The sequence below is a fragment of the Microtus oregoni genome, unplaced genomic scaffold (assembly GCF_018167655.1).
Source record: "Microtus oregoni isolate MIOR12 unplaced genomic scaffold, Mior012 000034F_ref0000314, whole genome shotgun sequence".
Classification (NCBI taxonomy): Eukaryota; Metazoa; Chordata; class Mammalia; order Rodentia; family Cricetidae; genus Microtus; species Microtus oregoni.
Window position 1 is genome coordinate 14,750,336 of NW_024543093.1, and position 11,156 is coordinate 14,761,491.

Genomic DNA, 11,156 nt, shown 5'->3' on the forward strand with positions numbered 1-11,156 from the left:
TTGGAACCCGGAGCACAGTGCACAGTCTGCAGCCACTTAGCAGGTTATAAGGGGTGTTCTTTCCAGAAAGCTCAGTTGGTCTGAGACTCTTCCAGGAAGCTTGACTTGTCTGAGAGTGACTCTGGGCAGTCTTTCATATTTATATACATTGCAGAGGGGAGAAAACTAGTGATTCTGTTAAGTTTCAGTGACTTCCTGAAACCATTTTGAGTTGTATAATGCTGTGGATTATACTCATTGTTAATAAAGCTGGTTGGCTGATAGCAGGACAGAAAGAGATTGGCCAGGGAGAATGCTGGGAGGGAAGGGTGGGGTTGGGGCAGGTGCTGGAGACACAGGCCAGTTGCAGGCAAGCAGGGTGCATAGAAAATGAGATAACAAGCCATGAGCCACATGGTGAAGCATAGATAAGAAATATGGGTTAATTTAAGTGTAAGAGTTAGCTAGTAACAAGCCTGAGCTATTGGCTGAGCATTTATAAGTAATATAACCCTCAGGGTGGTAATTTGGGAAGCGGCTGCTGGGTATTTGGGAATAGGCAGTCAGGACAGGAAGACTCTGCTTACAGTGTAATTCTATCTTTAGGATACAATCTCCTCCTCCCAAGTACAATCCATTGTTTTACCCCTTGTAACATTCTGTCCTAAAAGGCCATGTTTCACTCTGGCTTTACCTCTGATGTCTTAAGAGGTTTCCCTTAGAGGAAACTGTTGCACAAAGGTGCATTGTGCTTTAACCTCTCTAGGTCTAGCAGGTACTTCAAAGTGAGATTAATAAGGCCACTGAGCAAGTGAGTCAGCTGTGGCCAGCATATAAGGGAGGCTTGCAGCCTTGACTATTTCTTCTTTAAAGAGCCGTCTTTTCGGCTCATTTCCTAATTTCACATTGGAGGTACCCATTTTTCAGTTTCATGTATACTCTAGACCAGTGGTTCTCAACCTTCCTGATGCTGAGACCCTTTAATACAGTTCCTCATGCTGCAGTGATCCCAACCATAAAGTTATTTTCATTGCTACCTTGTAACTATAATTTTGCTACTATTATGAATTGTAATATAATAGCTGTGTTTCCTGGTGGTCTTTGGTAACCCCATGAATGTGTCATTTGACCCCCAAAACTGTCATGACCCACAGGTTGAGAACTGCTGCTCCGGCTATTAGGCTGTTCCTCTATCAAATGGAGTAAATATTCTTTCTCATCCTGGAGGCATCTCTGCACTCTGTCAATGGCTCCCTTTGCTGTGTGGAAGATTTTTCATTGATACAACCCTGCTGGCCAACTCTTGCTTTTGTTTCCCGTGTTTTTGTTGCTAGTATCTATAAGTCAGACTGAGCCCTGTACTCGCTGAGAGGCATATCTGAGCCGTGTCACAGCCTCCGGCTTACTCCCTCTTCTCTACAGTGTGGATCTGACACCCCCTTATGGCCTCCTGGAGAAAGTGTCTCACTGAGTCCCAGGAACTCACCCTGGGACTCAGCTGACATTTCTGAGGCTGCAGTGGGATTGTGAAAATGCTGCGTGGGAAGATTGTGTAAGGCGAGGTGACAAGTGGGGCTGTGTCAGCAAGGATGAGGGCCCTTGCCTACAACCCGTGGGGCAAGGCGTCATTTGCGAAAAGAGCATTTGCATCCCCGAGGATGGCTTCTGAGAATCAACAAGCAGACCTGTGTGCAGGGAAGGAAGGGCCATAGCTTAAAAAACAAGTGGTTTCACCTATGCCCAACTGCAGCCAGTGGGGTCCACCCTGCAGAATTTCCTAACAGCTTCTTGCTTCAGGTCCTTGAAACCCACTTGTGGAAAAACCCCAGCAGTTAATAGCAGGTTGGCACTACACTATCACCAGAGGTTTTCTTTGTAAACAGTTAGTTGAGGACAACTATGCTTTAGAAAGCCCCTGTGAGCAGTGAGTTGGTAAATGCTGGGCCATGGCTCTTTGGGGAAACAAAAGGTGAGCTTCCTGAGAATCTCTGACCACATTCTAATCAAATGATCCACACCCAACCTTGTTTTCAACTTCGATTTAAAGGCACTTCATTTAGGATGAAGATATTGTTGCTGCCTTTACAGTAAACAGCATTGTAGTGCAAGCTTAAATGAAGCTAATATGACAAGTCAGTCTTTGTGTGTGTGTGTAGTACAGTGTATATGAATGTATGCGTGTGTGTGTGTATGTGTATGGCTCATGTGCATGTGTGCAGGAGGAGCGGGCCACTTGTTTGTCCTGGCCGCCCAGCTAGCTTACACCTGAAATAACCACACAGAAACTGTATTAATTAAAGCACTGCTTGGCCATTAGCTCTAACTTCTTTTTTTTTTTTTAGCTCTAACTTCTTATTGACTAACTCTTACATATTAGTTTAACACATCTACATTAATCTGTGTATCGCCACATGGCAGTGGCTTACAGGAAATTCTAACCAGCATCCATCTCCGGCAGAGGATCCATGGCTTCTCTCTGACTCTGCTTTCTTCCTCCCAGCATTCAGTTCTGTCTTCTCTGCCTACCTAAGTTCTGCCCTATCAGTCCCAACGCAGTTTCTTTATTCATTAGCCAATGAAAGAAACACATGAACAGAAAAACCTCCTATACCACACATATGTGTATGTGGAAGCCAGGGTTGACATTAGGTGGCTTCCTCTGTCACTCTACCTTAGGTTTTTGGAGACAGAGTCTGTTGCTGAACCTGGAGCTTACCAATAGTTTAGACAGGCTGGCCAGCAAAGCCAGGAATGAGTCTGTCTCAGGCTGCCCCAGCTCTGAGGTTACAGATTAGAATTGCCTGGTCTGACTTTGATTTGGGTGTTGGGGATCTGAACTCAGGTCCTCACTCTTCTGACTGAGATATCTACTCAGCCTCCTCTGTTATTAAGTTTGTCCTTTGACAATCTCATACATGTATATGATACATTCTGATGCTCCCACCCCCATCCCATTATCTCCCTCCCATCCCTATCATTTCTCTTCACAGATTGATCTCTTTTTGCTTTGTTTTCCACTAAGTTTAGCAGGAATTTCTGTGTGACCATTGGATTAGAACAATCCACCGCAGCCTGGTGGGTTTATCAGTGGGTACTCAACCTAAGACATTGACTTTCTTCCATGAATCTATCAGGAGCCACCAGGGAAGGATAGGGCTCCATGAATCCCTCCCCCATCCATACCTGACTGTTGACAGGCCAGCTGCAGGCTGCCTCAGCTGCTATAAGTTTGTGATTGCATCTGTCCTCTCTAGAAGATCGCTTTCTGTAGCTTTTTACCTTCTTCTGGCTCATACATTCTTCTCACTCCCTCTTCTGCAATGTACTCTGGTTCTTAGAGGGAGCGGTATAAATATTTTGTTTAGCCCAGCCTCCTTTTTGTTTGAGGGTAGGTTTCTTGTAGCCCAGGCTGGCCTTGAACTTTCTGTGTAACTGAGGATGAGCCTGCACTCTTGATCCTCCTGCCTCCACCCAGATGCTGAATGACAGGTCTGTGCCAACACTCCTCGCAGCATTCCCCTCCCTCCTCCAGAGACACACCATGACCTTTTTGCACTTAAGGATTTTAAGACAGTGTTTCTGCACTACCCCTGGAGAGCATCTGCCACAGTGAAGCCAGGAGCTGAAAGAACGAGACGTGCAATCACAGGGTGCTAAGCAGACTGCCAGGAGGACACATATTCCCAATTAGGGGGCTGAAGCAAGGAGGCAGGCCCTTTTCTGCTTTGTCCCTGCTGGGGGGGGGGGGGGCTGTGGCTTGTCAGAATGACTGGGATTTCAATGCTCTGCCACTGTTTATAAATGACCACAAAAGTGTCACAAGCTTTGATTGGTGGCTACAAGACTTTTCCTAGTGAGTAGGGGGACGCACCAAGACGGAATCTGATCCATGAGGTTCAACCCTCATGTCTTTTCTAAGTTCCCTTGGGTTGGGGCTGGAGAGATGGCTCCCTGGTTAGGAGTGTGTGCTGCATTTGCAGAGGGTGGATGTTCAGTTGTCAACTCCCAGGATCAACAAATTGTGGCTCCCAACAGGCTGTAATTCCAGCTCTAGGAATCTGGCGCCCTCTTCTGGCTCCTGTGGTCAACCACACTCATATGCGCACAGATCTCCCAATACAAGTACACATAGCTAAAAAACAAAAAGCAAACAATCACTCCCTTCCGGTGGGTGTGTTCCTTCCTGACCAGTTTGGGGGAAGGGGAAAGAGGCTGACAGATGCTGACGTAGAAGTCTGAGCCCTCGAGTCCTGAGACTCTTTTCAAATTGGCACTGGTTGAATCCATGAATTCAGATTCTACAGTGTGACTGCAGTAAGCACCCCTTGTCTGTGATTTCTAGGTCCTGGGACCCAGGGAGAACAGACAGCAGAGTTCTCTGTTGGTGTTTGAGGTAACCAGAACACACAGGAGGAGCTGAGCTACAACAGGATGTGAATGGGCCTCTCCTAAGAGAACACAGCTAGCTGCAGGGGATGGATTTGTGAGCTTCACAAGGGCAGTGCTGCCACCTGCCTCGTTCTGAGTCTGGTACTTTTTGTGGGGTGAGGCTAGAAGCAGAGACCAGAGGCATTCTGCTAAGAGGGCAGGCTCTATAGCCTTGGATGGAGATTCTGTGTGACCTTGGGCTTAACTTCTCTTTGCCTGTTCCGTGTTACTGCTCAAGTTCCGATAGGGAGTAGCTATGCTACCGACTTTCTATAGATATACTCATCTGTTCTTATCACAACCATTCAGAACAGGGGCTGTAAAACTCACTTTACAGGCCAGAGCGACTGAGGTTGGAGAAGGACAGTGTGTGCGTGACCCAAAGCCACGCAGCTTGAAACCAGGGACCCGGATTTGGATCCTAACAATCTGACACCAAGTGCACAGTAGGTTTTGTGGCACAATTGACATAAGTAGGTGCCTAATAAGTGACAATATCTTTAATTATAGTTCTGCTAGAGGGCGTTTGAAGGGAAGATGAGTCAGAGGGGAGGGAGAGCTATCTAGCTGGGGACACCTCTCCGGTCGCTTGAGCACAAGGCCAGCTGTGGTCACTTGGGGACAGTACTGGTTCGGTTGCACTGTGGTGTGCGAGGGTCCCAGTCGTTGACCAGGTTCTGTGCCTGCACATAGCACACATGTGGGTGGCGCTGGCGCAGGCGCAGGCGCACGACATCGTAGTCGACGTCATGTCCTATCTTTTTGCAGTTGATGCTCCAGGAGAGGTTGTCGTGTGTTGTGCGGAGCTCTTCTAAATTCTTTTCCATGTGCAAGTTGTGGCGCATCAGCTTGTCAGTACCCTGGAGGAGAGGGCAGCGATCTTGCTGGGGAAGGGCGGGGCCTCGGCGAGGAGGTGGCAAGGCTGCACTGGGAGGGGCAGGTCCTGGCAAAGGATCAAGGGGCTTTGCAGGGGGAGGAACAGTGCTTTAAAAGGGACAGGGCAGCAGGTCTGTTGTGGAGGCTCCGGTCTTGTGGAGAAGGGGTGTGGGCGTTCTGCGCAGGGGTGGAGCTTTTAGGAAATATTGGAGCTAGCAATGTCTTTCTGAGGAGGATCTAGGCAGTGCTGGGGGAGGTGGGGGCTGTTCTGAGGTGGAGCGGAGCCAAACTGGGGACGGGATGTGTTGCGGGTGGAGCGGGGTCTCGCTAAGGAGACTTAGGCTGGGGAAAAGTTGGATGGTGTTGGGGAAGAAGGGGCTGTGCTGGGAAGGGAGTGGGCAGTGCTGGAGGACTAGCGAGCCAAACCCACAGCCTTGAGCTGGTGCTATATCTGGCAGGCATGAGCGTAGAGTAGATGTGAAGAAGGCCAGAATTCTATGCAGGGGCAGATGTTAACACTTGCCAGGCGTGCACCTGGAAGGGCCCCGCTTTGGAAAAAGCATAGCCGAGGAGGTAGATGTCAGTTGCATAGGTCCCAGGGGAAAAAAAAGCTGACCCAGGTTCGTGTAAAAAAACAACACAACACACGCATAAATGCCTGAGATGGCTGAGGGAGGGGATGCTCTTACAGCAGGATGCTCCAGGAATGGTGGAACACATCTGAGCAACGTATGCTAAGAGTTTCAGACTGGACTGTGGGAGGGCCAAACCGAGAATGGTGTGCAGCAATGTGACTGGTTTGAAACGCTGTCGGGTTCTTCCAAGGTCAGGTGTACTTGGGGAAGAGAACTTAGCAGGACGGGGCCCCCACCACCCCGAGAAGCATACCTGGGCAAGGCGCGTAGCCTCGGGGAGCTGGGTGCCCACGTGTCTCTGATACATGCGAACCAAGGGTCTGTTCAGCTTCTCTCGAGCCTCCAGATTTTTTTTCAACAGAGGACCCTGGAGGAGTTTGTTGTGGGGAACAGTGAGGCTGAGCTTACCACATACATGCACTCCCCAGTCCCCTTCTTACAGAATTCTCCCTCAAACCTTACCTTGATAAGGCCCCTCGTGACATACATCTCTTGATTGAATTTCATGCACCGGTGGATAGTTCCCCTCATTAGCCCCAAAGTCATGGTCATTCTTTCCTGCAGATGGGGGAACACAGAGGTCTCCAACTGGGCCACTGTCCCTTCCTTCCCCACTACACCAGCAGTAGCCACCCTCTGGAGCCTCTCCAGGTTGCCTGGGCACCTTCAACTCCGAGGTCTCACGCATCTTCTGCCCCAGTGTGCCGCATACACGGTCGCTGATCTCCTGTTGCTGATTTTGAATGTCCATCTCATTCTTTGCCATCTCCGCTAAGGTGTCTTTGGACTCCATCAACAAGCGCTTGGCTTCAAACAAGGCCTTAGCACAGGCTGTGAAAGCACAGGATGTCCATGGGGGCCACAGGCTGCTCTAACTCTCCTCCCACTCCCGTTTCTATGATGGTGGTAGGCCAAGGGTGAAGGGCCACGGATGAAGGACTGGGAGAATGCCCAGGTAAGGGCTAGTAACTGAGGATAATTTAAATTGTGCCTTGGACTGACTTCTTTTGAAGTGGAACCTGTGAATGTATGGGTGTTATTAGAAGCGTCCAGGGAAAGAGGCCACACAAGGCTGTGTACTTAAGGAACGGTTAGTTAATGGAAGACGTAGGTTTAGCAGAGACCTTCCCAGGGTGCCTACCTGGGGTATATGTGCCCACAGGGTCAGGGGGAGGTGTTTTTAGGCCCTGAGTTCGAGGAGTTGGGGGTCGGGTGATGTCCACCCAGGAGTGGCGGCCAGCTTGCTCCAGAACCTTGTCCAGCGGCTGGTTCATGAGATCCACAGCTTGAAGCCTTTCCTGATAGTAGAAGTCCAGATTGTCCCGGCAGGAGGCCAGAGCCTGAGAGCCAGAGAAAGAAGGAAGAAAGTCAGCTTGGGGGTTGAGGGTAGGGCTGAAGCCACCCCAAAATACAAAAGCTGACTCAGCTCATTGTTAAAGTGCAGCCCAACTTCGTCAAAAATAGAAGTCTTTTTGCATATGTAAATGTCATTGTAAACACATCCCCCACCTAGATGCTGGAGAGGCTTTTGGAAACAGGTGCTTTTTCCTGGTGCATTTTCTCTTCATCTCCTGAACCAAGCTGGTAGTTTTGCGAGTTTTTTTTTGGGGGGGGGGAGGGTGGTAGCAAATTACAGTCTATAGACTGGTGTCTGCTTTGATTTTTATTTCTTTAAGTGAAAAAGAAAGACTTATTTATTTATGTACATGAATGCTCTATCTGTATGTATGCCTAAATGCCAGAATGGGAATCAGATCCCATTATAGATGATCGTAAGTCACTGTGTGCTTGCTGATAATTGAATTCAGGACCTCTGGAAGAGCAGCCATTGAACTGTCTCTCCAGCTCTCTATTTATTTATTTATTTATTTATTTATTTATTTATTTATTTTAATCAGGACACAATTTAAGCCTGTTCCTGGGCAAACTGGTTCTGGTGACTTTATGCTGCTCTCGCCTCTGTGAGTAGTTATAACAGGGCATACAGAACACAAGGCTGAAGACATTGTACCAAGAAAAAGCCTACCAAAGGCTCATAAGATGGCTTAGCAAGTAAAGGTGCTTGCAGCTAATTCTTACGACCTGAGTTCGATACCTAGGGCCCATACGGTGAAAGGAGAGAACACATATTGTGTAGCTCACAACTGTCTCTTGTTTCAGCTTCATGAACAATTGATCCATGGCTTCCTAGTGGCACCTACAGGACATGTACAACCTCCCTTTCCAATATACTCACCATTTAAAATAATCAAAAAGTGGTCCCATGATAGAACTCAGTGTGTTCAATCCTGGTACTTCAGAAAATAATGTTTTTCCTACATGAATCTAAATATTCATCAAGTTTCTTCTGTGTGCTAGAGTATGCTGAGTGGGGGCTCGGTGCTCTGCTAACAGGGACAAATTGGTCAGATACCATTCCCACCTAGAGGAGTCTGTAGACAGAACTGACTAGCAGTTGAGTATCAGGAGAAGAGGGCTATTTAGTTATTTGCTGTGTGTGTGTGTTTTTTTTTTTAAATGTTTTTTTATTGCCGGGCAATAGTGGTGCACACCTTTAATCCTAGCACTCTGGAGAAGAGGCAAGTGGATCTCTGTGTTCCAGGACAGCCAGGACTGTACAGAGAAACCCTGTCTCGAGAAACCAAGTTTTTATACTAATTTTACACAAAGGGTTTCACTGTGACATTTTTATAACTGTACACAATGTACTTTGACCATATTCATCCCCACATAGGTCAGAGCAGTTTGTGCCTTAGGCATCCAGGTGTCCTTCTCCAGTACCCCCTAACCTTGAGCAAGGTCTCCGATTTCTCTATGTCTTTCTCCATTTTTCTCTTCATGGACTTCAGCTCCTCTTTCTCCCAGACCAGCATGCTGTCAGCCTTGTCTGGAATCTAGAAAACAAGGGGAGAATTACTCTTAGGAAAAGGCTGGAGGTGGGGAGTTATCGTTCATAGTGGAGAGACATCACATCCTTGTGAACTGCAGAGATTGGAACTTGCAATTGGAGATTTACTCCATTGGGAGTGGGGAGTGGGTCTGGGACCTTTTATATTTTTGGTTGTGAGCCTAGCCTTTAAAGGTTTTGAGACATCTCTCTAGCCCGGGTCTGGGGCTTTTTAAAAGTTTGATGACTGGGCTAAGTTCCAGCCTTCAGTGCTGGGACTACCGGCACTCTCAGTCACGTCTGACTTTTCTGTGGATGTGAGTATTCAAACTCAGGTCTTCATGTTAGCACAGCAAGGGTTCTTTCCCGCTGAGCTATCTCCCTAGCTCAGTGCTGGGCTTTATTTTCCATTTTTTTTTTTGTTTTTTTGAGACAGGGTTTCTCTGTAGCTTTGGAGCCTGTCCTGGAACTAGCTCTTGTAGACCAGGCTGGCCTTGATCTCACAGAGATCCACCTGTCTCTGCCTCCCGAATGCTTGTACTTCCATTTTGTGTGGGATTGTGGTTCATCTGGTTTGAGAACCACAGTGTCATCAAGTACCCTTATGAAGGTGGGCGTTTTTCCCTTGAAGTTGGGGCATCATGGCCTTGTAGCCAAGGCAGACCACTGTTGGAGCATGGGTAGAGGTGATTTGATGTTCAGACTTGGGGCTGTGGATTTTCCTCGTTGGGAAGATTTTCATGTGACTCAGAAAGGATTTGGAACAGTTTGTCTACTGGCTAAAGGGGCTGGGGATTTTATCCGTTTGTAAGCAGCCTGACAGGAATGGAGATATTCTAAAGAGACACTTGTGTCCTTCAATCTATCAGTGAACCCCAGGAAACTGGAATTCACCCCAGATCCCTCATACTGGGAGAAGGAAAAGTCCTGGTGCCTGCTGGAAGAGGACTTTTCATTCCAGAAAGGGATTTCACGCAATACTGCTGGTCAGACCACCTTGTTGGGGAGACAGAGCTGAGTCAAAAGGTCAGCGATGAGCAGGACCAGTTTAACTCGGACTGCTTAGATGTGGGCATCGTGGCTCCCTCTTTAAATTTTAATCTCACTGAGAATCATGAAGATGGACAGAAGAGGGTCACTGAATGGATCTCTTTGTCCCTCTTCTCGGTGTGGCCTCATTGATTAAATCCTTTTTTCGGCTTTCTACTATTAATTTGGCTCTTCTAATTGGCTTATAGAGGACGGGTGGCCAAACTTTGTTTCTTCGGGGTACAGATTGCCACTCCAATTTTGTAATACTTTAGGGGAGACTTTTAGGCTTTGGAACTTGGAGGCATAGCCACCCTATCCTGGGGTTGTTCTCGCTGGAAATGGAGCATGGGAGGTGTTGTACGTCTGAGGAAGGAAGCGTCAACCTCTGCCTCTGGGGTGGTGGCGGGGAGGGTCACACCTTCTCGGACTTGGGTCGGTAGCCCCGCAACTTGACGCTCTGCTGGTTGATGAGCAGGCCCTTGCGCACCTCGCTGAGTCTGCGATTGCTGGCTTCGCGCTGGCGCAGCAAAAGCCGCAGTTGCCCATTGATCTGGTGCTGCGCGCGGCCTAGGCGGGCGGCAGTGAGGCGCGCCCCGCGCGCGTGCGCGTGCACAACCTCGGCGGTCTGCTGGGCACGCGCGTCGCGGTGCATAGGCAGCGGTAGACGCGCGTACCAGGCCGGGGGCTTCATCTTCCCTTTCCACAGAGTGACGCCTTCTCCGGGCGGTGGCTTCTCCAGGGTGCCGCCGCCTTTCAGCATCTCCACGCGAAAGCGCCAGGGCTCCATGTAGGCGGCGCGGCCCAGGTGGCGAGCCAAGTTCGGGTCTAGCACACTGTCTTTGGGCTGCCACATGGTCACCGCCTCCTGCCCGCAGCGATCGGTCAGAAGGTGCGCCTTGCGTGAAGTGGCCTGGGCTGCTTGGCGCCATTCTGGAGCCCCGACGCGCGAGTCCTGGCCGCGGTCGGTGGAGGGTAGCACCACAGGCATGGTTCCTAACTAGGTACCCGGATTTGGACCAGGATCCCCTAGCTGAATGGGCAGGAGTTCACCCACCCCTAACCACACACCAGTCTTTCCTGGCTGCTAGAATGAGTGTGCCCAGAGCTCCTCTCACCATGGCAACCAGGAGGACAAGCAAGCAGATTGCGTTCCAGAAGTGGGGGAGGGGAACAGAAAGCTGGAGAGGCGGGATCATACCTAGAAATTCTGTTCGGAATTTTTGAGGAATTCACTTTTATGGAGTTCCTCTCGTGGTTTCTCTTGATTTTGAAAAGATATCAGCCAACCTATCCCTACTAGCAGATGACACGGTCTTGCA

General features: G+C 49.0%; 1 protein-coding gene across 1 annotated transcript; it reads right to left on the reverse strand.

The window, feature by feature from the left end:
- Positions 1-5,018: 5,018 nt before the first annotated feature.
- Positions 5,019-10,825, reverse strand: Ccdc105 (coiled-coil domain containing 105). The gene is made up of 7 exons (XM_041630151.1): positions 10,256-10,825; positions 8,708-8,812; positions 7,060-7,258; positions 6,583-6,749; positions 6,381-6,476; positions 6,172-6,285; positions 5,019-5,267 (listed from the first exon to the last, which is right to left on the reverse strand). The coding sequence occupies exons 1-7, from the start codon at positions 10,823-10,825 to the stop codon at positions 5,019-5,021; spliced, it is 1,500 nt and encodes a 499-aa protein (XP_041486085.1).
- Between the last annotated feature and the right edge of the window lie 331 nt (positions 10,826-11,156).

Coding starts and splice junctions, on each gene's coding strand:
- Ccdc105 (XM_041630151.1), bottom strand. CDS start 10,825: ATGCCTGTGGTGCTACCCTCCACCGACCGCGGCCAGGACTCGCGCGTC. Junction 7,259..8,707: donor AATCGGAGACCTTGCTCAAG/GTTAGGGGGTAC, acceptor TCTGGCTCTCAG/GCTCTGGCCTCCTGCCGGGA. Junction 6,286..6,380: donor TCACGAGGGGCCTTATCAAG/GTAAGGTTTGAG, acceptor AAACTCCTCCAG/GGTCCTCTGTTGAAAAAAAA.